Raw genomic sequence first — 27,324 nt, forward strand, 5'->3', positions numbered from 1 at the left:
GTAGACTACATTACAGCAAATGTTAATAAAACGTTAGGTTTTATCCGAACATGATGCAAGAGTTTAGTAATCCAATTTACACTTCGTCAGTATATTAAAGTCTATTAAAACCTTTTTGTTTAAGCAAAAGACCTTAGAGGAGTTTTGTGCCGAGCCCTGAGACTTTTACGCAGGATATATTTATTTATTTGATTTGTATTTTACGACATACTCCAGAATATTTCACTTACACGACAGTGGACAGTATTACAGTATGAGGAAAATAGGCACGAACCGGCGGAAATACACGACCATCCGCAGGTTGCTGGTAGACCTTCCCACCGGAGAGCCCAACACAAGCTGGACTTGAACTCACGGCGACCGCACTGGTGAGAGGCTCCCGAGTCATTGCGCCGCGCTGGAGAGCTTTTACGCCCGCAGGCTACGGAGCCCCCCTATAAGGCAGGAGGTAGCCTACCTAGCAATTTGAACGTGTTTGAGTGAACCACCCTCGTACAAGTGTTAAAGATATCCTTGAGAACTTTTAAACCCCAAATACACAAGCGTACAAAAATAAATGAATGTACAATGTACATTACAAATGACATCTCGATAATGCACAAAATCCCAATAAAAAGTAATCGATGAGGGAATGAATAAAATGGTGAGGTGTTAAAGAAATGCCACAGGAGAAGGTCTGTTGGAAGTTGCGGGATAACAAAGAGAGATAGCTTCCCACATTCGTCATTTCATTACATCGGTATGATTAGTCGTACTTAAACGAAATATATCGACGAATCGCCTGAACAGTACATATTCAAGTATCTGGATCCTGTATGCTTGTTTTTCAAATTTAATGAGTCCTAATTTCAGGCCAAACTGAGTAATATCTTCCAGAAGGATACGTGCACACGTGCAAAGATTATCGGTTCAGAAATCTTAGGCATGACCATACAGGGGTTTGAACCACCGTATCCCCCCCCCCCCCCCCCCCACCACCACCTTCCTTCCTTCCTCACACATACACGATGAGGAAATTTTACATCTTTGACACTTTATGTTACAATTTTAACAGCTGTGTCCGAAAAGTAACATTTTAGACATGTATTTACCAATTTGATTATCTTACACCAGGTTTGTAAAATCATCGCGAGATATCAATCAGTCAGGGAATACCTTTCTTATGATCACAATTCGCGCGTCCAAAACACATGCACACGTATACGGAATAACAGAAAACTTCACAACATGTATTTAAATATATTCATGTTTTAATCGTGTTTGTGAAAAAGTTTTATTGTTTAGGCTTTGTTTTATCCCTTTTAACAACAACCCGCTTTTTGTAATTTGTATACCCCCTTTCATACTGTTGGGCACGCTTATTTCGCAGCACTGTACCTTTGAAGAGTAAACCAATATCACTTTATTACCTGAAAAAAAATACTAAACAAAAAAAAAACTTAATGGATATAAAAATGTACTTAAACAAACCTGGAAAGACATATGGTGAAAGTATAAATATTCTGTTGATCCTCAATATAACAGAAAAACATACAAAACTGGAATTGATCAATAGAGCTTAACCAAACATGTTTCTGCAGAACAAATGACAGCCTTTTGTCTTAGGGGAAAAAAATCCCAAATTCTACAACTCGACATTAATTATCACCATGGAATCTCTTAACATAATTAAATAACATAATTATAAATAACAGCAATTTAGTTTAAAATTTATAACCACCTCCACTTTATGAAAACTTAATCTATCAACAGTTTTGAGTAAAATACTTTTTACAAGGCAAATCTTGTGTCTTTTACCTGAATTTTGGTATGTAAAAATGCACTAAATGTGCTTTAAAATGCTACTTTTGATGCCAATGGGTGGTGGAAGTCAGTTTCTGGAGTAAACCACTGACCTTTGGTAAGCTTTACTGGTGAACTTTTCCACCTTTGACCTATGTCATACTGCTGGAAGGCAATTATTTGGTCTCCAGTAAACTTCATGCAAGACTACACCATAGACTGCCATCAACCAAGGCCCTTAGAATAATAGAAACAGGTGACAAATCCCTGATTGAGAATAGTACTGATTAAGATGCAGCTACCATAGCCACTCACTCAAAATGGGTTCTTCCCTAACACAAGGGTTTGGAGATATTAATTAATGCGACAGTTATTGCATACTGATTGATAAACCAATTCCCACTGATTAAACCAACATGTGTGATAAGTGGGAAACACATATATAAACTATCACATTACCTAACACAGATTAGCTAAGTATGGCTAACTAGCACCTGTTACATGCATAAAACTGACCAGCACCGAATGCTATCTACAGGCTAATTACAGTTCTAAAAGCCTCTATGATCCATAGGTCATTGCATATTTACATGTTTTGTATATATATTTTTTTCTGTCCATTATTGCCTCAGGTAGAGTTAACTCTATAAACAGCCATGAAATACTGCCATTTCTGTCAAGAGTCAGCAGTCTTTGGGGGTAATGGGAAGTCTCAGTATAAAGACTGGATAGAGTTCCACACACATCGCATCCCTCACTCTTTTAACTAGCAAGGTAAAAAAAAAAAATGTACTTGGCAATTACTCCTTCACTTTTCAGATGTACAAAACACTTTAAAAAAACAACACTGTTTTCTTCCTTAACAGAGTAACAACATTCAACAAATTAGCCCCCATTTACTAGAATGTTGGAATAGCATACAAGTAAAATCCCTTTTTGTACAGTTGTATATTGTAGACTTTGTCTGTTGGCATAGAAGCACTATCATCCTGACATACATGCATTTGAATTGACTTCTTTCACCATGTCCTGAAGATATACATGTATGTAGCTTACTAGTGCCAGCCAATAAATTCACTTCTATTATTGCTTTTTAACTCATGTTTTACTCACAACATGGTAGTCCGCTTAACAGACCTACAAAACTAAGCAAAGCCTGGAAGAAACCACTGCACAGTGCCTTGTATCTGAAATCCTGACTGAAAACCGGAGACCGTAAAGCATTTTATTTATTTGACTGGTGTTTTATACCATACTCAAGAATACTTTACTTATACAATGGTACCCAGAATTAAAGTGGAAGAAACCTGGGCAGAGCCTGGGGGAAGCTCACAACCAGCTGATCATCCCCATGTTGCCGGCAGACTTTCCCACATAGAACAAGAGAGAAAGCCAGCACATGGAACTCACAAAATGTTTTTAAAACTGAAAACAAAGACTGTGATAAGAATCTTTGCAGATATGGCAGTTAATCAACTGTAAAATTTTTTTTTTTTTTTGGTTGAAAGAAATAACTGGTATAGAATTCGCTCAAAATCAACATCTGACTGGACATTTTAAACATCGCTTCAATATGATGTTGGAACACTACATTTATACGTAGCAGAATAACTTCCCATATGTCCCGTCTGAATGACATTTGCAGTTTTAATAGCACAAAGTACACATACATCTGTACAGCTAATATTTATTACATCCTTCCACTCCACATCAAAATCATTTACTCAACCTTCATTCAATATCTTTGATTCCACCCATTCCCACTATTGCACTTTATATAACACGTACTGATTGCAAATATTAAATAACTAATTATTCTCTTCTATAAATATTACCTATAAAATACGTTGCATATATACGTACAATGAAGGGCGACAAAATGATACAATCTGGACCTATTTACAATGGAAAACAGATCTTGCACTAGTGAAGGAGACCTTTCTTCAGGTTTTTGACAGATCTTTCAGCAAACATCACTGGCTATGAAGATGAGTAAAATCTTTTTATATACAGTTATTATAAACAAAAATGTTTTAAAAAAAAATGTATGATGTGAAATTCATCTGAATGGAGTTCTCTTGGTGTATGTGCATAACATCCACCTATTCCTGTCTAAACTAGGTTAAATTTTGCCTTTGGCAGCCAGTCTGTCTTTCTGCAAAGAGACAAAATAGAGGAAAAGGGAGGCGATGAATACTTTTTTCAGCATATAACATATCTAATCAGTCTTTTCCTGTTCAAAGTCATACCTATGGGGAATATGGCCTTCTTGTTGTACACAGGTAGCTTAACACAACATTCTGCCTAGAGCTGAGTGATTGGTGTTAACGGACTGCTCAAGAATTATTCCCTTTAAAGGCAGACAAAACACTACAATGAAGCATACATGTATATCAGATAAAATACCATTCAACATTATCCAGTAAAATCATTTCTATACAGCAGATTCTGCGGATGTCTGTAGTGATCCAGAGGGTATCAGTAAATCTTGGTGATTCTTGAACACAGATGGCAGGACAGAGATGCCTGACCAATAACAGTATTTATGCACCTTTCAAGCTGAAAAGTTTACAGTAAAAGAAATTAATGCATGATTAAAGCAAAAATAACATCTTACCAATCCACCTGCTTTCTTGGCCCTTGTAGTTGGGGTTATTTTTGATTTCTTCTCTTCCCGAATTTTCTTCACCTTGTTTTGAGCTTCTCTGCATCTGCAAGGAGATACCACCATGTTATAATATCTCACGTCTTGATGTAACAGGTTTAGTGACAATGTTCACATGCTCTCATAACTTGTGCTATAATATCTCACATCTTGATGTAACAGGTTTAGTGACAATGTTCACATGCTCTCATAACTTGTGCTATAATATCTCACGTCTTGATGTAACAGGTTTAGTGACAATGTTGACATGCTCTCATAACTTGTGCTATAATATCTCACATCTTGATGTAACAGGTTTAGTGACAATGTTCACATGCTCTCATAACTTGTGTTATAATATCTCACATCCTGATGTAACAGGTTTAGTGACAATGTTGACATGCTCTCATAACTTGTGCTATAATATCTCAAGTCTTGATGTAAAAGGTTTAGTGACAATGTTCACATGCTCTCATAACTTGTGCTATAATATCTCACGTCTTGATGTAACAGGTTTAGTGACAATGTTGACATGCTCTCATAACTTGTGTTATAATATCTCACATCTTGATGTAACAGGTTTAGTGACAATGTTGACATGCTCTCATAACTTGTGCTATAATGTCTCAAGTCTTGATGTAACAGGTTTAGTGACAATGTTCACATGCTCTCATAACTTGTGTTATAATATCTCACATCTTGATGTAACAGGTTTAGTGACAATGTTGACATGCTCTCGTAACTTGTGCTATAATATCTCAAGTCTTAATGTAACAGGTTTAGTGACAATGTTGACATGCTCTCATAACTTGTGCTATAATATCTCAAGTCTTGTTGTCAGAGGTTTAGTGACAATGTTCACATGCTCTCATAACTTGTGCTATAATATCTCACGTCTTGATGTAACAGGTTTAGTGACAATGTTGACATGCTCTCATAACTTGTGCTATAATATCTCAAGTCTTGTTGTCAGAGGTTTAGTGACAATGTTCACATGCTCTCATAACTTGTGTTATAATATCTCACGTCTTGATGTAACAGGTTTAGTGACAATGTTGACATGCTCTCGTAACTTGTGCTATAATATCTCAAGTCTTAATGTAACAGGTTTAGTGACAATGTTGACATGCTCTCATAACTTGTGCTATAATATCTCAAGTCTTGTTGTCAGAGGTTTAGTGACAATGTTGACATGCTCTCGTAACTTGTGCTATAATATCTCAAGTCTTAATGTAACAGGTTTAGTGACAATGTTGACATGCTCTCATAACTTGTGCTATAATATCTCAAGTCTTGTTGTCAGAGGTTTAGTGACAATGTTCACATGCTCTCATAACTTGTGCTATAATATCTCACGTCTTGATGTAACAGGTTTAGTGACAATGTTCACATGCTCTCATAACTTGTGCTATAATATCTCAAGTCTTGTTGTCAGAGGTTTAGTGACAATGTTCACATGCTCTCATAACTTGTGTTATAATATCTCACGTCTTGATGTAACAGGTTTAGTGACAATGTTGACATGCTCTCATAACTTGTGTTATAATATCTCACGTCTTGATGTAACAGGTTTAGTGACAATGTTCACATGCTCTCATAACTTGTGTTATAATATCTCACGTCTTGATGTAACAGGTTTAGTGACAATGTTGACATGCTCTCATAACTTGTGCTATAATATCTCAAGTCTTGTTGTCAGAGGTTTAGTGACAATGTTGACATGCTCTCATAACTTGTGCTATAATATCTCACGTCTTGATGTAACAGGTTTAGTGACAATGTTGACATGCTCTCATAACTTGTGTTATAATATCTCACGTCTTGATGTAACAGGTTTAGTGACAATGTTGACATGCTCTCATAACTTGTGCTATAATATCTCAAGTCTTGTTGTCAGAGGTTTAGTGACAATGTTGACATGCTCTCGTAACTTGTGCTATAATATCTCACATCCTGATGTAACAGGTTTAGTGACAATGTTGACATGCTCTCGTAACTTGTGCTATAATATCTCACGTCTTGATGTAACAGGTTTAGTGACAATGTTGACATGCTCTCATAACTTGTGCTATAATATCTCAAATCTTGTTGTCAGAGGTTTAGTGACAATGTTGACATGCTCTCATAACTTGTACTATAATATCTCACGTCTTGATGTAACAGGTTTAGTGACAATGTTCACATGCTCTCATAACTTGTGCTATAATATCTCAAGTCTTAATGTAACAGGTTTAGTGACAATGTTGACATGCTCTCATAACTTGTGCTATAATATCTCAAGTCTTAATGTAACAGGTTTAGTGACAATGTTGACATGCTCTCATAACTTGTGTTATAATATCTCACATCTTGATGTAACAGGTTTAGTGACAATGTTGACATGCTCTCATAACTTGTGCTATAATATCTCACATCTTGATGTAACAGGTTTAGTGACAATGTTGACATGCTCTCATAACTTGTGCTATAATATCTCAAGTCTTGTTGTCAGAGGTTTAGTGACAATGTTGACATGCTCTCATAACCTGTACTATAATATCTCAAGTCTTGTTGTCAGAGGTTTAGTGACAATGTTGACAAGCTCTCACAACTTGTTTTTAGACTAAAACTAAAATACATCTCATGACTCGATCACATGGACTACTCTGTTCCAGTTTTTTTTCTGTATTAAAGTACTAGTACCTCTAGTACAGTTTCTGTCACCAAACTCCTGCTTTTGATATAATACCAAAAATAGCTATAAGCAATATGAAGAGGTATGCGGCCTTCTTAAGAAGAAGTAGTAGTTCTTCCATGTAGAAGGAGGGTATAAGGGAGGAAAACACCAGAGGTGACATTTAACCCATACCAGTTGACTGGTACTGTACAGTTACATGTGCCTACTTCTAATAACTGAAGTTAACAGAACCATTTTCTCCCAAATGACTTACTCAGCACCAATGACTGATTTATTTATTTGGAATATTCAAATTACGTGACAGCCTTCTTGGTTTGTGGAAGACATCAAATACATAAATACATATTTCCCAAAGGAAATAGACCTTGACCAACAACCTTACAGTTTACACTTCTCCTCAGAGAAAATCTCACCTCTGTTTAACCACTTTCTGTTGCTCCCTCTTCCATAAATCTTTAAAGTCTGAGGTGAATGATGTCCACAAGGAGAAGAAGGTTTCTGGAGACACTTCAGTTTCTCCTGATCTAGGCGACACGCAGTAAAATACCGCGAGCTCTCCAAACCTGAATAAAAACATAAATACAGTAACACACTGACAGCTCAACATAGAGTAATATATGTGCATTTACAGAAAACACTAACAACTCAATAACTATAATAACTTGTAACATAATTACAAGTTTTTGATCATTTCATATTTTTAACAGTCCTTGTGTGGACACTCTGAGACCTTGTATCTAAACCTGATACAGTAAAATACCTCAAGTTCCCAAAATATTAACTCACTAACATATTACAACAAAAATAAAAAATCACCATTCTACCCTGCTGTTAGTTGCAGGCCCTGTGCAAATATACATATTAAATAGAGATGACCTTTCAAATAACATCAAATGTGTCACGCAACACACCTGCCGGTACATTTACCTCCCCAAATAATATCATTCCACGCTGTTTATTTCTACAAATAAAAAAATTTGAGTTTGTTTGTTAGATTTGCTTTTATGTTTAATACAAAGGCGAACTATAGAAATTTCCTACAGTAATAAAAGTGTTGATTATTTTGTACAGTTTATCGACATCACTTTTGATTTTACATTTTTAAACCCAGAGCCTATGATGTGGAAAAAACTCATTTGTTTTATGACGTTCCAATCTAAGCTCAGAGGTATGATGTCATAATACATGTACAGTAAACTTCTACATTCCTACGTCACACAACAATAAGAAACGATGTCACACATATGCAGCTTTGAGGCAGCTAGGTCAACTGCAGTGGCCTAAGCTTATCGCTGATTGGTCTAAAAGCATCACCATCACCAAGCATCACAAAAATGGCAGTATGAAATATGCCATTTTTTCTTCATTTATGCACATTTTCTTCATTTTCTGGGACAGAATAAACACCTTCGTCATAGTGTTTGTTGTGTAATCCAAGACCCCTGGCCCTTATTTTATACCTCAAAATCCTCAAATTTGACTCGGTACAAAACACCGTTCAGTGGTATAGGGATATGCAACCAATCTTATTGCATGGCATTTTAAATAACATGTCAGGATGGAACACAGATCTGCGTGAATTAGTTGCTTTAAAAAACTAAAACATTTATGTAATTATATGTGGCTAAATTACATATACATATGCATTTCGGTGTATTATTTGTACATTTCAACAGCTACATGTATTAGTTTTAATTTACAAGGAGGTCCACAAAAGCCCTCCACAAAGGGAAGCAAACCTTGATTAACTGTGCCCTCTACCAACTAAAATAACAATAACAGTGATTTCAATAACAATACATGCTATCATGAACAACCATAGTTGTTGTTATTAGGCAAAGGTCATGAGATGTAAGATTTGTCTCCCTTTGTATTAGGTTGGTTAAAGCGAAAAACAGTACCTGACTAATGTTTATGTCCACTGAAAGATTACCATCCAAAGTATCTTAAACAGGCATTATATATTTTTTTTCGTTTTTCTAAAAACCCAGTAAAAGTCTGGTGAAACTTCGTCTTCACACAGCTTCGGCATGTCTCCATTATCGACAGTAAGGTGACTTCATGTTTACTCTAGCTTTCTAACATCAAAGATATTTTCTGTATCATTGTCAAAGCAGTAGCCTATGGCAGATAAAAGGTGTGGACTTCGGCAATGAATGTTCAACTGATAAATAGCTTTCTTGGAAACTTCTTCCACTGTTTGAACTGTGATAAAGTAAGCCTATGGCTGATCTATATGCTTCCAAGATGAGAGCAGTGCTGACCTAGTTATCGTGGATGTCAGGGAAAGCACCTCGCCTTCAACATAGCGTTTCAATAGTTTTACTGTATTTTATAAAAGAAAACAGGCCTTGTATATGAAAAAGACAAAGAAGCAAAATTTAAATTCTACAATTCTAATAAATTTAGAGAAAAAATAATTATTTCACGAGCATTCATTAATTTTAAGCATTGTCCAGTGCGATGCCATCTTATTCCCATAAACCTTCGTCATCCCTAATGAATCTTTCACTGACTCTGATATTTGTTATTTATAAAATGCTGACTAAACACTAAAATGAGCAACAAAACATGTATTTGAATAATTTGAACAGTGTGTCTAAGTAGGCCTTGGGTTTACACAGGAGATGAATGCGGTGTGACATAATTTGTGATACCGTCGTTGAATATTACATGGCTTGTAAATCAACCACTTGTACATCAGTGGTGATCTGTAAACAGTACACACCTAGCCCACAACACTGTGTGAAATGGCCCTTTGGCTACACGAAACTTAATCGCTGTAAATGATTTCAAAATGATATCTTATGCAGTAGTTTTGTGTTATCATACGTCACCTCATGGAGTGAATGGATAAAGGCTACCACACATCTTAGGTCGCTCAATCTGATAGCAACATGTTTGATTGGATAAAATTTCCAAGATGTCTGCCTCGATTCACCACAGCCATTTGTGCCTTTTGTTCTATACGTTAATTGGTGAAATCTCACTGAAATAATAAAGTATGATACTTTTTAGACAGCTTGAGAATCCTGCTTTCCACTGAAGTATGTTTTAGCCAGGTACTGTCTTGTCCTTTAAACTTTATCATAGCAGACTCTACTCTATTTATATCTTACAATGTTTTGCATTCCTGAACATTCTCCTCTTGATCAGTAATGTCCTGTGAAGCTGAAATGAAGAATACGATAAAGGCAATGCATAAGTAACATTATCACAAACACATACAAATATTACACACATCAGAATGTTTCTTTCTGTTCGAGTTATGCTAAAGTTCTTAAATTTCATTAGATAATTATTATTCAGTACACATTCATAGATTATCGAACAAATGAATTCAAAGCTGGGTAAACTGACATTTGTACCAGAACATGTACCATGTATGACAACAACAACAAACAAAGTTCTAAATTACACATCATATATGAACACTTACCCTTGGTAAAAAATGTTGTCATGATAGATTTGAAGGGCTCCAGATACTGTTCACTAGAACTTGAAATTATTTTCTCAGACTTTCGTTGACAGCCTACAGAAAAACAGATGAAGTCAAATGTGTTGTGGTATATCATACAGCTAAAGATATTCCCAGGCTTGGAAACTGTGTTATTTTGCAATTTGTCTCAAGACCACAGAAAATTTGCCATGGCGGATATCTAAATCGATTTCAAGTACAAGTACACTGATATATATGATCATATATAAAATTACACTGCACATTTTAACAATATTTACTAACACTTTTTTTAAATACTTCCTCAGCCTACAACATTTGAGTAATCACTTGTCAAGAAATTCATCATTTCAATGTCACTTCTTTTCAGAAAACTTCACAAAATTGTTTTACATGAGATATTACGGTTTTTATCACCTTCTAAGTTTGTTTTAAGTTTCCCAATCTCAGCTTCAACTTCATCAAACTTAACAAGAGCTGCCTGTCGAATGTCACTGGGGTCAGGAAGGGGAAGCTTGACCTTGTCAGTACCAGCATCATCCTTCTCAAACCTGCTCACGTATTGTGTCACCACATACTGAAGTAAGCTCACATGGTTATCCTGGACAGTAAACAGAACAGACAAAGAGAGAAATTCAACATGTGGAGCTCTTCTGTACCGACATTGTCCTTCTCAAACCTGCTCACGTACTGTGTCACCACATAGTTCACATGGTTATCCTGGACAGCAAACAGAACAGACAAAGAGAGAAATTCAACATGTGGAGCTCTTCTGTACCAACATTGTCCTTCTCAAACCTGCTCACGTACTGTGTCACCACATAGTTCACATGGTTATCCTGGACAGCAAACAGAACAGACAAAGAGAGAAATTCAACATGTGGAGCTCTTCTGTACCAACATTGTCCTTCTCAAACTTACTCACATATTGTGTCGCCGGTACTGAAGTAAGCTCACATGGTTATCCTGGACAGCAAAGGGAATTGGAAAAGAGATACATTCAACATGTGGAGCTCTTCTGTACCGACATTGTTCTTCTCAAACTTACTCACATATTGTGTCGCCGCATACTGAAGTAAGCTCACATGGTTATCCTGGACAGCAAAGGGAATAGGAAAAGAGATACATTCAACATGTGGAGCTTTTCTGTAAGAGAACTGTCTAATGTATTGCTGCACCACATGCTGAAGTATTAAAGCTCCCACAGTTATTCTGGATGGTAAAGAAGACAAGACATATATTCAACAATTTAGCTTGTCAGTGCATCATACTTCTTAATTAAATGTGCTCAGGTATATCGTTAACAACAACTTTTCACAAACCTGTCCACCTGTCTCACATGTTTCATTGTAGTAGAGAAGAAGTTCCTCTCACAATGAGTTCTGACTTGATATAGCTTCAAACAAATGACCCTTGCTACCACCAATCCACTTCAATTCCCTTACCTTACTCTTCACATCTTTGAGTTTAGCTAGGATGTCCAATCCGAATCCATCTGCCTGGCCCCCTTTGACCATTCCCTAGGAAAAAGAATTACATGCATTTCTACATGAACATGTATGTACATATCTGTCATGCAAAATGTCATGTAACAGCTGTTAAAAGAAGTCACATGATCATTTCCTTAGTTAGACTTTTTGGAACAAAGTGACAAACCTGCACTGCTGGGTTTTTCATTATAAACAGGAAAACATTTATTGTTACTTGTTACAGGTCACCATCTCTTTGCTTTTTTAACATAACTGTAACTTAACTGTGACGTAACATACTTTAATTCTTCTTGTCTTAGAACCTTGTCCAGCTTAAGTAACAACAGCACCAAAGCTGAAAAATTACCTCCATTCATGTAATTTCCTAGAGCCAAAATTATTCCCAAAATGTTCTTGATGCTGTTGCCTGACATCAGTGTCTGTAAAAGGAATCAGATGAGTCTGTAAGGGTTTAAAAATACTGTAAAACATTATATGTACATGTAATATATTTGAACTTCCCCCTCCCCCCACCTCTAAATCGAGGCATGAGTACTGGTGTGAAAGAATTCAGATTTTAAATAAATCTTTCCTCAAAACAGAGTTGTCCTCCCTTCCCTGAAATTATGCAGGACAAAGTATTTGGTGTAATCAAGAGTGTCTGAATGTAGTCTGTGATACACATACAAGTGAGAGATAACCTACATAGAAGCTTACCTCACATGTCATTTTCAAGTTGTTCAGCTTATTATCAATGGCTGACACATTTTCCTGAAAAGTGGAGTGAAATATGAAACAGAAGATTCGGTCTGCATAGTTTGGAATCTGGGACATATCGTAAAGAAACCTGCAAAAGACAGAAACAAATTCTAATGACACTCAAAAGTGTTATGTACATCTACATGCTCTATTTAGAAATCATTTGCTGTATTTGCTCTAAGTATTCACACAAATAGAGCATTTTCCAAAGGAAATACAGATCATAACATACTACTTTTCATGCTGAAACTTATATTTCTGACCTATATATAAGCCTACTCATCCTAATTTAATCACGGACAAAACTTTAGGCCCAATACTGTATTTCATTTTTTCATCTAAAAGAACATCCTACCTCTGCCTTATCTGAGAACAGGTGCCCAAAAGGACAATCTTGGGCCCATCTCCTGAAACCTATTAAAGAGGTTTTATGACAAACAGATTTATATCTTGTACATTTTCAAACTATAAAGATCCCAATACGAGTTTTCAGATACATGTAAGCCTTCCACAATATAACTCACTGTTCAGGTTTATCCAGTGCTATGTCACTGTTCCGTTCCACGTGGTTTTTGATCAGCTTCAGTTCATCTGGCTCTGGTCTCTGTACAACAGGCAGATATACAGGTGAATCCCATGATAACTATCACATCAGGGTCTTCAGATACTTTTGCTTTTGTTTGTGACTATACTTGTATAAATACAGACATCTTCATAACATAGCAGTAAAAACAACTGGGTTATGGCTATTGAATTACATTGCACCTCCTGAAATTCAAATCCAATCATCCTACATGTATGTAAACATAGCCGTAGCTATAAACATCACAGGTTATACATTCAGAATTCGACATCAAATATTTTTTACAGGTTTTTCATTTATTAACTGGAAAATATATTTAAAGGGGATAATATCAGGAATTTGCAATTAAAGCAACTATATTTGCCTACAATTACAGGTACACGCTTTCAGACGCATTTAATACATTTCAATTAAATACATGTAGTTAGACTTTGTTTTAGAGTTATTGTATTTCATTAGCATTTCTCAGAGGACACATCTTGCTTGATTCACCCATTTTATATGGTCACTTCAGAGACTCTGTGAAATTTGATTAACTCCTTATTAGAAAAACCCAAATATATGCATCAACAGTATCATGTTAAGGCCTAATTATATGCTTCTGAAAGTGCAACATGCTTAACTGCAGGTGAAATGCAATCTTCACAACAAACCTACTAACAGGAAAAGTTTACATAAAACAGCGGCACAAGCGAGTCACTGTACATCCCTTTTTTCCTGGATAGATCCAATAATTGAACAATTATGTACATTACTGCAGAACTTGAAGACTCGGGGACAGTTTCACGAAGCGGCGTACAACAATTTTTTATCATACATTTGTTTTGTGCGTCATTATTACTGTACAATTGTCTTATATGTGTGATTATCATACATGTACAACATCTTTATGAAACTGGGCCTGATCAGTGGTGTTGATGGTGTGGCTGTAAAGTCCATACAATTCAGTCAATTTCAGAACTTTTGTACACTGATTTGCCTAATACCCTATCCCAACAGAAATCAGAAAACTCAAATGACTACTACTCACTGCATCATAAATAGCCTGCAGTCTTTCTGTGTCCAGCACAGACGTGTCAAATTCCAGTAAAGCTGAAATAACAAAAAAAAACAAAAAAAAAAACAAATTAAATCTGATAGGTTGTCTAAAATGTACTCACTTTTAAGTACATTGCTGTCTAGCTGATTATTACAGATACTGAGTATCTTGCTTTTCATGAAAACACAATACATTGTTTGCTTAGTATGGTCAAACCAAAAATCAGAAGGAAATTGAAAACTGAAGACGATGTCATCATATAAACCATTTAAGAGCTATACCTAATAAAAAAGTGTTCTTCTCTTTGTACTGTGGTTTTCTTGGACAATATTGAGAGTGCACCATTTTTTATCTTCTCTGTATGGGTTCTGAAGCTATACATGTAATTACGTTTGATCAACAGTTTTCCTAAAGTTAATCGCCTAAAGTTTTAAAGAGAAGAGCAAGAAAAAAAAAATGCAATTAAAAAAAAAAGAATTTGTTGTCTCTGAGCCTTTGGCTTGGTCACCTTTTTGAGGTTTGCAGTTTTATTATTTTATAGCATACAGGTGGGAATAAAAAATGGACACACTGACTACATTTACTTCACTTACCGTTCTCTATTTCAGACATATCCATCCTCAGTGTAGACAGCAGAATACCCACGGCCTGAGATCTCTTGGCATCTATCAATTTGGCAACCTGAGAGAAAGACCACATCTTGTTTAACTTTCACTTCATACATATGATCATTTAATAACTGTATAAAACCTTCCAATGAATAACCCCTAAGTGCATTATGAATATACATTTAAACACTGTACAATATGGCACAAAAACTCAATATATTTCTCGATATACAATACTATTCTAGAAATACACTGAACATGAACTAATTCAAAGCCTGATTTTCAGACACGTTATACACAACATAAGAGTACACAGCAGGATACCAATCAGGGCTCAAATACAATATTGAAACAGATATGGCAGAGACACATATTCTTACAAGAAAATGTAACTTTCATCTTTGTTCAACTGATTAAAGGCTTTTTATTCGCATATATGCTGAGGATTAACAGAGGTTTCTCAATAATATTGAACTCATATGACTGCAGTCAGTTTGGTGGGTGGGGGTAACCTCAGTGCATCTCCATGATTTCTGGCCTTTAATGGTGAGTAACTGACAAGCTTCTTCACGTGATTCACCAGCACAGCTGCATACATTCCTGCATACATGGCTTAAATTAACTGTTACAATGTCTGGCTTAAAATAACTGATACTATGTATTGCTTAAATTAACTGTTACAATGTTTGGCTTAAAATAACTGTTACAATGTCTGGCTTAAAATAACTGTTAATATGTATGGCTTAAATTAACTGATACAATGTACATGTAGGCCTTTCTATCAAGAACGTCAGCACCATTAAGACTTAAAAAAAAAACAAAAAAAAAAACAGATGAAATGTAACATTTACCTCTTTTTTCTTTTTGGTGACAGGTGCTTTGGTTGTGCTTTTCTTTGATTTCTCCAGAGGAATTTTAGAGAACAGATCATCAAATTCCTTCACATTAATGTCTGGTTCTTTCAGTTCTTCCCACAAGTATTTACTATCAGCTTTACTGTGAACACAAAACACTAAGACAGATAACTACGTGTAACTGGGAACTAACAACAAACAATACCAGGAGGAACACACGAATGACCACAAGCAAGGGTTTTTATTTTTGATTTGTGTTTTACCGGACCAGTTTAAGTTACAGATACTGTTCTACTTCCTACGTTTCTTTACTAGACAAGAACACTTCACATCATGGCCATTACAATTTTGGGCCCAGTTTGAAGAAATCTGAATTAATATGCACATCTACATTTCCATATATATATTATTTTTTCAGGTAAATGAAACTGATTGGGGGAAAAAACGTAAATGACCCCATAAAGATGTCCTGTCTAAATATCACGCCAAAATGGTTGTGGAAGAAGGCCTTACAGTTATAGATATGACTCACTTGGAAGATGGAGAAGGCATTTTCAGCTGCTGAACTTGGATGCGTTTCCAGAATAATGGTTTCATTGGAGATATTGTTTTTATCACTGGTTTCACTGGCACTGAAAATAAATAATGATATATAGAGTTGGATACATGAACAGTTATACCTGTATCAGAGAGATAAACTGTAATTTGCATTTTTGAACAACAATTTGAAAAGTTTTGATTCTGTTAATCATTTGTTGACAGACAAAAATGTTTTTGACAAAATAAAAAAAATTAACACTGGCAATCTCGTTATACCATTGCAAAGTTTAACTTAATTCACTAAATTAATGTACATGTAACTACCCTTCAGTTCTAAGTAAATGTATCTCTTCACATCACAATTGGTACATGTAAGTAAAAACACTAAAGTTTTTTCAACATGAATCCTGAATTATGAGTATACCTGTCAAATTGTACTGAGTAAAGTACCTTTCTCAACAGTCACTCCTGGTGGAGGTGGTACACCCGGAGGAGGAGGAGGAGGTGGTGGTCCGCCTGGTATTGGAGGTGGGGGAGGTGGACCGCCTGGTATAGGTGGAGGAGGTGGAGGAGCTCCAGGTACAGGTGGCGGAGGTGGAACTGCGCCTGGTATAGGTGGTGGAGGCGGAGGGGGTGGTGCTGGAGAGTCCATGAAGGCAGACTGTAGCTCTGCTGTGGTCAGAGTGTTGAACACCACATCATCCTGCACCTGATGATTAGCAAAGCCTCTCCCCAGGACTTCTGGGGTGGCTGCTGGGGTGTGGTATTGAGAGGTACATGGGGTGCCAGAAGGGGAAATAAGCCTGTTGTTTGGGGTGAGGTTCAGGCCGTTGGACCAGCCCGCCTCCACATTAGCAGCTTCGGCATCAGTCAAGGCAGACTTTGTGAGTTGCTCTATGCCGGCCAGTATACGGTACTTCTCCACTTCCTCCTGTAAAGCCGTGATCCTCTGGGTGTAAAACTCCAGCCTCTTGTCATAGTCCTGGTGAATTTTCTCCACTGTCATCTTATGCTCCCTCTGTGTAACAACAAAAGCACACAACAACTGACTGATCGATTTATTTATTTAATTTACTCAAGAATATTTCACTTATATGACTGCGGTCTGCAAAATGGTAGGAAAAAACGGGGCAGAGCCCAGGGGAAACCCACGACCATCGGCAGGTTGTTGGCAGACCTTCCCACATAGGGCCGGAGAGGAAGCCTGCATGAGCTGTACTTGAACTCGGTGACCACATTGGTGGGAGGCTCCTGGGTCATTGCGCCGTGCAAGTATTCACACTTCCGCCATGTTTGAGAATGGAACAAGTGATATCCCACTGGCTATAAGTTTGAGGAAAAGACCACCAGTAGTATCAGCGCTATGTCTTCCCCTCCAGCGATGTATACATTCTTTAACTCACCCAATATCCAGAGCAACATGTATGCTAATGGTGTTTGATGGATAACATTAAGTCAGCTGTGTTGTTTATCAAAGCCATCAGCTACATGTAAGACAGGAGGAATTGGGTTAAAGAACACCACATCTTTGTTTTGAGGCTGTTAAACTGAACATTTTTGTTTTGTTTTTAGGTTTTCATTTTGTATTGAATGCAGGTGATTGATCACTGGCTTTGACAGAAGGCACGAAAGGAAGCAACAGATAACTGATTGGATGTTACACCTACACCGATGTTCCCAGATCATGATTAACACTTCCTGATCTCTCCCACATTTTGTCACTTGTCTACAAGTACATGCATGTATATCTTGAAATCCAATTTTAAATGCCCATTTGACCCACTCAAAATACAGCCTACATCAACAAACTAAAATGCAAATAATGAAACAAATAGTATGTATATAAGTAATATCCATTTGTTTCATTAAAATGCTATTACTTAATACATATACTTCATTGCAACATAATTCTTTACAAGTAAAACTATTCTCTCTTACTAAATCATTTGTAAACACACCCAGAAAATCTTCTGGAAGTCTTACTTAAGGGATGAATTACAATCCTATACCTCCTGATGGTACCTATTATAACTGCATACCATTTTCCTGATTGTATGACCAAAATAACCAAGTTACCTGACCACCTACCATTTTGCATCAGCCTGAGCTTGAAACTCAGAATAGAATAAAGCTTACCTGAAGTTTTTCCACTTCATCTTTGTACTCATGCCTTAACCCAACCATAGCTGTCTGGTGATCTGAAACCATTAAACTAAATTTCAGTCTAAAACACAGTACATGCAGTGAGGCTAACACTGTGTAAATAGATTCAGGATGCTTAACATGCTTTATCTAAGCCTAAGCATTCTTTTATAAGAAAATCTATATAACAACTAAGCATTCTTTTTAAACCTGGTCAATAAAAAACAAAGGGACTTCTCGGCCTCCAAATTTGTTGGAAATGCCTGTAATGCGAATTCATCTTTAAACATGAGAAAAATTACACTCTTTTCTCTACAGAAAATGTACTGTGCAGTTCAAAGATTAAAAGAGGAAGTACACAAGATGAGAGAGATTGTGTAGCACGTGCAGGTATTAAACTTTATGTTACTCTGTACATATGTACATGCCCTTAACTTGTGCCTTAATTAGTCTAGGATTTTCCATCTCTCCGCAAGTTAACAGCTACAGCTTGTGAGTTGTATCAAAAGGTCGTAAAAACAGTATAATTTCTGACTAACCTGCTTCAGTGTACTTGAGGCCGGGGCGTGTCTCTTCCACATCGTGCTGGGTTGGGGGCCACTGGGGTGTCAGTTTGCCAGGCTCTGCCACCTGCGTATTGCTTGTGGCCTGGGTGTGGGTCCAGTAGTATAAGCAGTTGGGCTGAGAACAGACACATGGGGTGAGATATGTCTGTAAACTATGGGACAAAGTAACAGATAACTGCATGTTCATGTATGGTATGGGTATAGTGTCATAGTAAGTACCAAAGCCGATAACAAAAAAAAACAACAATATTGTAACTATGGATACAGACTGTGATTCCTGCTGAAAATGATGTTATTCTGCTATTGTCGACCTTGTTTCTAACACAATCTTTATATCAGTTTAAATCTGTATATGTGTTTTGGTCAGCGCACTTTCCCTTACAGAATCACAGTATACATGTAAGTAATAGAGATCCATATTGTAACACAGAGCGAGAGTACTAGCAAGAGAGAACAGTGTATGGATGTGTTGATATTTAGCAAACCTTTTGCAAAAATGTGTTCTCCATCTCCTTATTCAAAACGAACTACATGCTATTTCATAATGTGAGCCACGGCTCTCTTAATAAATTATGCTCTAAAGAGGTTAATAGTTATGCTATCCTTAGCTGTGAAGAGTGTTGATTCAATCTCACATTATAAAATATCATAATTCACATGTAGACATTTACAGTTTTTTCTCACTAGTCAGCAATTGCTGTACACATAACTTACATCCCTGAGTCTGAGTTTAGGTGGCCTTTTCCCACTAATTGGTGAGATAACTTTGTTTTCTGGAGATTTCGGAGATCTTGCCCCTCTGTTAGAAGTGTCTGGCGTTGACATTGACACTTCCGTCCATTGTAGGGGCTTGGAAAAGGATACTAGCTGAATGGGAGGGCTGGGCTCCATTATGGTAACCAGATACCAGTACTCAGAAAGAAATCTCCAGCCCTAATTAACACACTTTTAGCAAACTCTAACAGGCTTTGATCATAGGAGCCTGAGACAATACATTAATACATCTGTATCCCTAGATTTGTCCGTAGATCTACAAGCATATCCCTTGACTTGTCCACGCACAGGTCAGCATGTATATCCATACATTTGTCCATAGATCTACAAGCATATCCCTTGACTTGTCCACGCACAGGTCTACATGTATATCCATACATTTGTCCGTAGATCTACAAGCATATCCCTTGACTTGTCCACGCACAGGTCTACATGTATATCCATACATTTGTCCATAGATCTACAAGCATATCCCTTGACTTGTCCACGCACAGGTCAGCATGTATATCCATACATTTGTCCGTAGATCTACAAGCATATCCCTTGACTTGTCCACGCACAGGTCTACATGTATATCCATACATTTGTCCATAGATCTACAAGCATATCCCTTGACTTGTCCACGCACAGGTCTACATGTATATCCATACATTTGTCCGTAGATCTACAAGCATATCCCTTGACTTGTCCACGCACAGGTCTACATGTATATCCATACATTTGTCCATAGATCTACAAGCATATCCCTTGACTTGTCCACGCACAGGTCAGCATGTATATCCATACATTTGTCCGTAGATCTACAAGCATATCCCTTGACTTGTCCACGCACAGGTCAGCATGTATATCCATACATTTGTCCGTAGATCTACAAGCATATCCCTGGACTTGTCCACGCACAGGTCTACATGTATATCCATACATTTGTCCATAGATCTACAAGCATATCCCCTGATTTGTCTGTAGATCTACAAGTATATCACTTGATTTGTCCACACACAGATCTGCATGTATAGCCGTAGATTTGTCCATATATCTACAAGCATATCCCTTGATTTGTTCCGAGATCTGCATGTCACTAGATTTGCTGGTAATAAATACATCAGCCAGCCACATATGCAGCAGTCTAACTCTTGTGTGTTTCTCTACTACAAGTAACTCTGCTCTTATACGTTTAGGTCTGCATGTGTGCATCAAATGTAAGTGTGGGCCGGGCATTATAATCATGAACAAACAGCACCAATTTGTAGTAATGATAATGAAACCTTAAATGCCACAGTCATGACAGTGAGCAGCATGGGTCAGACGCATGGCACATTATCCAGTCTCTCACCATTTCTGTGTAATTACGTACTGACTCTATCGGTTAAGCATAATCTGTATATGGTATATATGATCATGCCATATATATACACGCATAATGTTTCAGACAGGCATAATAAACAATCAGCCTTGTAAGTTCATGCTGTAATAAACAATTAGACACTTAATAGACGGGCGCACTGTGCACTTTAGTCCCTACACTGACCGCAAATCAATGCAGACACGAACCTGGCAAAATCATAAGACAGGTTAACATTTAACTCTGTATTCCATGTACAAGTCTGAGAATGAGTGAGTGAGTGCTTGGGGTTTAACATCGTGACAAGTCTGAAAAATATCTACATGGTCCATGACTAACTGGTGGCTCAGAAAACGGATGTTTTTAATGGACATGTGTATATATTTTGGAAATGCATAAAATCACAAAACCTTATACTTGTACAATACATGCACATATGTATACTAAATATTTTTGAAGAGCACAGTTCTATGTCTGACATGTACCTACATACATGTATGTACAAGTATGTACAGGTGAGTGTACAACCCATATACATTCTGGGAGGAGAAATGAATTCTTCTGACTTTAATCATGTCTTAATGCTCAGTTTTATCCATTAACTGAACATAATGTTATTATATTAGTCAGTTCTCAGATAAGAGGATGTACAGCATGGTTTGGTGTGTCAGCCTCAATTCACATACCAGCATATCATGTGTACGTGCATGACCTATAAATTACAGTCTAACAGAGGACTACAGCTTGTCGGCAGGCAATACAGAGAAAAGAACAATAGAGACAAACAACCATGGTACAAACTGTATGGTTACCAGATAAAATGATGTGGTATTCTGACAATACAAAGTCTGAAAGAGAAGCATTGCTCATTTGCATACTGTTATAAAATTTAAATGGGCTAAAAATCAGCCATCAATGTGGGAAGGACCATGCAGGTCTAAGAAGACTCAAACAACTCCAAACTGGTTGAAAGCCTTTTCATCTTAGCAAACCTACATGTAAGTGCTACTCCAAGGTAGATAACTACTTTATGTTTGTTGAATTTTTGCATCCACTTCATATTTTTGTCAGTTTAGTTTTTATGCAGATGTCAGAAGGGATGCATGGTGTCGGGGAAACAGAAACGTGTACATGTAGGTACGGTAGTTAAGTTTTTGGCCAAGCGAAATAATCCATAATCTTCATTCAACACACTCAGATAGATGTCAATTCCTCAAAAAAACTACTGTTCAGACTTACAGGAAATGTTTAGACAACATAATCAAGGTTTTTACATTTTCTTCTCTACATGCATCTATCACTTACCGGTGACCATAATCTCACCACGTCCATCATTTTACATGTGTGGTCATAAAGAGCCATGTTTTACTAACACCTGCCTGTGTGTTGTACCTTAAACTCTACCTTAATTACAGGTAGGACAACATTCCAATATGAAGGCTCGTTTCATAACTATGACAACTATTAACATAAAGTTGGCTGCAGTGTAACTGAATATCACAGAATCAATGTATTGTATTCAGCAATAAGGCCTTAATGCCTGCAACACACTGTCATCAGGTATGCATACCTGCCTGAAGAGAAAAGCATACAGAAGAAGACTATGTTTCAAATTCCAGGCTAATTTAACCAATAAAGTCTCGTTACTTATTTACAATAGAAGAAAGCTGAAGAAGAAACCGTATCAGACTAATGCCATGAACATGTACTGACCAACTCGTTAACTGCTTGAGAAGACACGACTTAGATTTGGTAGCAAGGCATCCAAACAGCTTACCTGTAAAACGTCACCTCAATACAATAAGTACCTGGTATTTAATCATTTACCTTAACTAGGGCCTTAATACAGAAAAGACATGTGAAGTCAGATTTTTTTCTGTATGTACCCTATACTTCAGCTCTTCAGGGGCCTTGAATGTGTTAATGGACTCATAAGTGTAAAACAATGGCATCAGCGGTACACGTTAGTGTATGTAAGCACACCGTATTAAGTGTATTGATTTATTTATTTATTTGATTGGTGTTTTACACCGTATTCAAGAATATTTCACTGACAATCGCTGCCAGCATTTAAGTTGGAGGAAACCAGGCACAGCCCGGGGGAAGCCCACGACCAGGTTATTAAGTGTATTGTATTTGTTCACAAGCACGTAGTACTAAAAATACATGTACATACAGATATTAGAATTTGGAGCAATTATGAATAAAAAGAAATTTATCCCACAGAATTGAAGTATTCACTATTCACATCTTCATCTATTTTACTTACGCATGTGGGTGCGAGTCATTATTTCTACACACAGCGATGTCAGTGGTACATGTATTCAGTGCATGCAGAAATCCACATCCATATAAAGATACACAGAATAAATATTTCCAAATTCCTACTAGGAAACTGTAATATAGTTTTAAGAAATCTGATCAATGGTACTGGATACTCAATTTCGTTACTGAATTCCAATTCTCCACACAAGAGCTAGCTGAGCTGGTCAACTCATGTACATGAGTCAATGTCACATGTACATGTATATGAGGGATAAATATATGAGTATATGAGGAAACATCATGAAACAAATGTTTCTTTTCAAAGTAATGGTGTCTGGGTGTAAAAAATAAAAAAATGTAAAAACAAAAGAGATATCTATAAACTGCGTGAAGTAACACTTTCATCACTACAGAAAATTCAAATAGTTCATCTTTATATAAATCTTATCGGCAAATCTAACACGTAAACAAACTAAAATTCTTTACTTGTAGAAATAAACACCATGACATGATATGACTTTGTGAGGTAAACATGTGTCGTGTGACACAGTCGATGTTGTTTGAAAGGTTATTTCTATTTAATATGCATATCTGCGTATGACCCACAACTGACAGTGGGTAGAATGTGTAACACTATACTCAAACTCCCGAGTCTACTTGAAATTTTTCTAAAATTTAACTGCCAAAATGTTGCAACAAAGTGTCCATGGGATTTCTCATAGTAAGAAATTATTAAAAAATAAACAAGTTACTAATATGGTATATGTATATGGCAAGCTAATTCATCATCTCAAGATAGTTGCAAGTTAATTTTTACATAGTACACAAAATTCTGAAGGTTCACATATTTATTTACATGTCTAAACTTCCAAGTCTGTGTAAGAAGACAGCCACTGTCAGAAAATCAAAAATTTCACAAATTGCAGGTTTCTCATTAGACAGTTGGCGTGTCTTATGGTGGACATTACCATACATGTATTTGTTTACTTTGATTTTATAGTTTTATTTTTGTCTGTGTGGCCAAGGGACATAAACCATATCAAATACCCGTGGTGTCAAAAGTTATCTCCCTTTACCAAAGTGTTACTAATAGTCGCATCAAAGTAGTAAAATAAGTTTACCTCACAAAATGCCTCTTATCAACTGTCAAACACACGATGTATTGTAAATGTTCACCACTAGGCCATATGCTGATCACTACATAATTTTAATTCACATTCCCAACAACAGACGGTCTATATTATAATGTCTCATGATCAGAAGGGAGACAATAGGAAAGTTTAGAGTACAAATTCTTCTATCGGATAATCGTTAAAGGCAGAAAAGTTTTTTTGTATCAGGTTCTACTGACGTGTAAAAAATGTTAGGAAATGTTCTTGATCACATTTACTACAACATGGGTGTTTGCGAAAAAGTTTCACAAAAATTTATTTTAGGTAAAATTGAGGAGATCAATATTTGTGAAGTTGAGAAATTTAGCCCTCTGGAACATGGTGAGAAAAGTGATCAGTAAATTAATGTCAACAAGGGTTGCCTAACATTTTTCACAAGTCACAAACCTAGAAATCTTTTTACCTTTAACGAGTTTGAATTCACGAAAATTACAACCTGCACTCCCCAATGCTGCTCCCAACTGAACTTCACATGACGGATTACAACATGGTACTGTAACTAATAACTTATTTTCAGCTTTGTCCTTACGTTTGTGGATTTACCTTGAAGAGTGGCCCCTCCCCTTCTCTGTCATCCAACTGTTTAATGACTCTTGCCGCCACCAGGTATGTGCAGAACTGGGTTGTCACCACCTTCATGTCATACCTGCTCAGCTTACTGTACAGGTAATGATTCTCATCAAAGGCAGAGCTCAGCCACTGCAGCAGCATCTTACCTGTGGGGGGTGGAGAGGAAAGACGTATGACTGCTACATGTTCATATGTTTCAACAGTGATGGCAAAAAGTGCAAAGCCTTATAATCTTATGAAATATGTGTTCCACTCATATGAAAGAATTAAATAAGGTTAGAAGCGACATATTGTCTTTGGGCCTATTAGCCTTGCTCATAAAAAAAAGGTTTTTATTGATCAGTAAAGATATACATATGCACTTGACATAGGTACTGAGTATTTAAAGCCGTAGATGATATGGTTTCAAGATTATGGTATGATACTCAGGAGTCTTTTACCTCCCTTGGCAATTTATGGGTGGTTAAAATCTGAGCGGCATAAGTAAATCACTAACAGATATATATAAAGTTGCAACCAAACTACTGATGGCTAGAATCAAGTCACAGACCAGACTGATTTTAGACCAATAGGCTTTGGCAGAACAACACTAGTCAACTGAGACATCAAGACCAATAATTGCATTTGTATTGTATGTACCTTCAAAGACGTCCAGGTTCCTGAAGTCTAGTTTCCCAGGTACAGCCTTGGGGTACCTGACCACCTCATCCAAGCTAAGGGAGGTCTGCTGGGGTAATGTCTTACTGGCAGGGGACACACTAACTGAGGATTTAGCGGGCGGCAACTTAGATGGTGGTGACTTTGACGGTGGTGATTTAGATGGTGGTGACTTGGCACTGACCGCCAGAACAATTGGAGGGGCTTCCTCTAGGGCAATGTTAGGGGTGGTGGTAGGAGAAGAGGACAGTACAGTCTCAGGTGAGGCTAAAGGAGCTCTGAAGAAACCATCTGACTTCCCTGGAGGTTTCAGGTGACTGTCTTCATGACGATTGGCCAGCTGTGGATAGCGTCCTTGGGGCTTTTTCAAGCCTAAACAAACTAAAGATTCCACCTCCACAGCATCAAGATCAGTCTCCTTCTCAGCCTCCAGACTGGCTAATGACACCGTCCCAGGTGGGTGGCCTAACTTTGGACTGTAACTCTTCGCCATTTGCTTCATGTACTGATCCAGGTCAGTCACCATCACAGATTTCTTTTCGTCAGAATAGTCCAAGGATCGACTTGATTTGGGCAAGGACTTGGAGGGAGTTTGTTCACCAACTTTTGTTTCCCCAAATTCAACAGACATGCTTCTAGGGGGTTGACTAGGGCCAGGACTACCACTCTGAGGCCAGCGCTCTGAATGTCCAGGACGAGGGGAGCCTAACTGAGAACCAGGTGAAGAGGATAACCCTGAATAAGACAGGTTTGGGCTGGGAGATCCATGGGATTGCTGTGGTCTTGGAGAACGATGAACTCTTGGTGATCCAGAACTAGACCCCTCGGGCCCTGGCGATTTGGAGGAATTGTATCGAAGGTGTGGGTTATCAGTCCTGACCGATTTTGGAGAGCCATGACAAACGGGTACAGGAGAGAATGCCCAGGGGTCAGGTGAACTTAACAGTTTTTTGGAAGAGTTTTGTGTCTGTTTCGGAGGTGTGATGTAGCTTGGATCTGCCTGCAGTTTAGGGGATCCTCCTAAAACATGTGCAGTATTGTTTCTACGTACCTGGGAAGGGCTACCTCTCTCTGTAGGAGAGAGTGGCTTAACTCGCAGTAAGACTGCATCTGTGCCTGGCATCTGTGTCTTCCCTTTGAATTGGGACTTAGGAGAGTTGATATCCATGCTAGAGAACATGTCGGACAATTCAGTATCCACTTTTGTGTCATGTGCCCTTCTCGGGCTAGACTCAGAACTGGCTTTTTCCATGGCAAGTTGAGATTTGTTGACAGCAGAAAAGATGAAGACAAAAAGCCACAAAGAGGCAGAGAAGCAGACCTTCTGTTTTCCCAATGTTTAACTATCATCAGGACAATGTGGCACAGCAGACAGAAGATTAACAAGTACTCGTTTTAAGTTTTCTCGTCTTCCTGCTGTCTTC

General features: G+C 37.4%; 1 protein-coding gene across 2 annotated transcripts; it reads right to left on the minus strand.

Moving 5' to 3' along the window:
* Positions 1–1,249: 1,249 nt before the first annotated feature.
* On the minus strand, positions 1,250–27,324 carry LOC135466482 (formin-like). Of its 2 annotated transcripts, XM_064743980.1 has the most exons (19): positions 25,883–27,324; positions 25,217–25,389; positions 19,094–19,235; positions 18,549–18,610; positions 16,863–17,430; positions 16,405–16,504; positions 15,870–16,014; positions 15,004–15,091; positions 14,402–14,463; positions 13,313–13,392; positions 12,747–12,876; positions 12,380–12,469; positions 12,006–12,080; positions 10,978–11,161; positions 10,543–10,635; positions 10,223–10,274; positions 7,517–7,666; positions 4,400–4,493; positions 1,250–3,937 (listed from the first exon to the last, which is right to left on the minus strand). In XM_064743980.1, exons 1-19 carry the CDS (start codon positions 27,150–27,152, stop codon positions 3,905–3,907), a joined length of 3,591 nt encoding a protein of 1,196 aa, XP_064600050.1. In that variant the 5' UTR covers positions 27,153–27,324; the 3' UTR covers positions 1,250–3,904. The 2 variants fall into 2 exon arrangements, with proteins under 2 accessions (XP_064600050.1, XP_064600049.1); XM_064743979.1 differs by lacking the exons at positions 1,250–3,937; positions 4,400–4,493; positions 7,517–7,666; positions 10,223–10,274; positions 10,543–10,635 and having other exon boundaries at positions 11,033–11,161; positions 12,397–12,469.

This window comes from Liolophura sinensis, chromosome 6 (assembly GCF_032854445.1).
Source record: "Liolophura sinensis isolate JHLJ2023 chromosome 6, CUHK_Ljap_v2, whole genome shotgun sequence".
NCBI classification, from domain to species: Eukaryota; Metazoa; Mollusca; class Polyplacophora; order Chitonida; family Chitonidae; genus Liolophura; species Liolophura sinensis.

Excerpts from the sequence above, each read along its gene's own strand:
- LOC135466482 (XM_064743980.1), bottom strand. The coding sequence starts at position 27,152 with ATGGAAAAAGCCAGTTCTGAGTCTAGCCCGAGAAGGGCACATGACACA. Across the intron at positions 12,470-12,746 it reads ACTTGAAAATGACATGTGAG|ACACTGATGTCAGGCAACAG; the intron begins GTAAGCTTCTAT and ends TTCCTTTTACAG. Across the intron at positions 4,494-7,516 it reads CAGAAAGTGGTTAAACAGAG|ATGCAGAGAAGCTCAAAACA; the intron begins GTGAGATTTTCT and ends ATCTCCTTGCAG.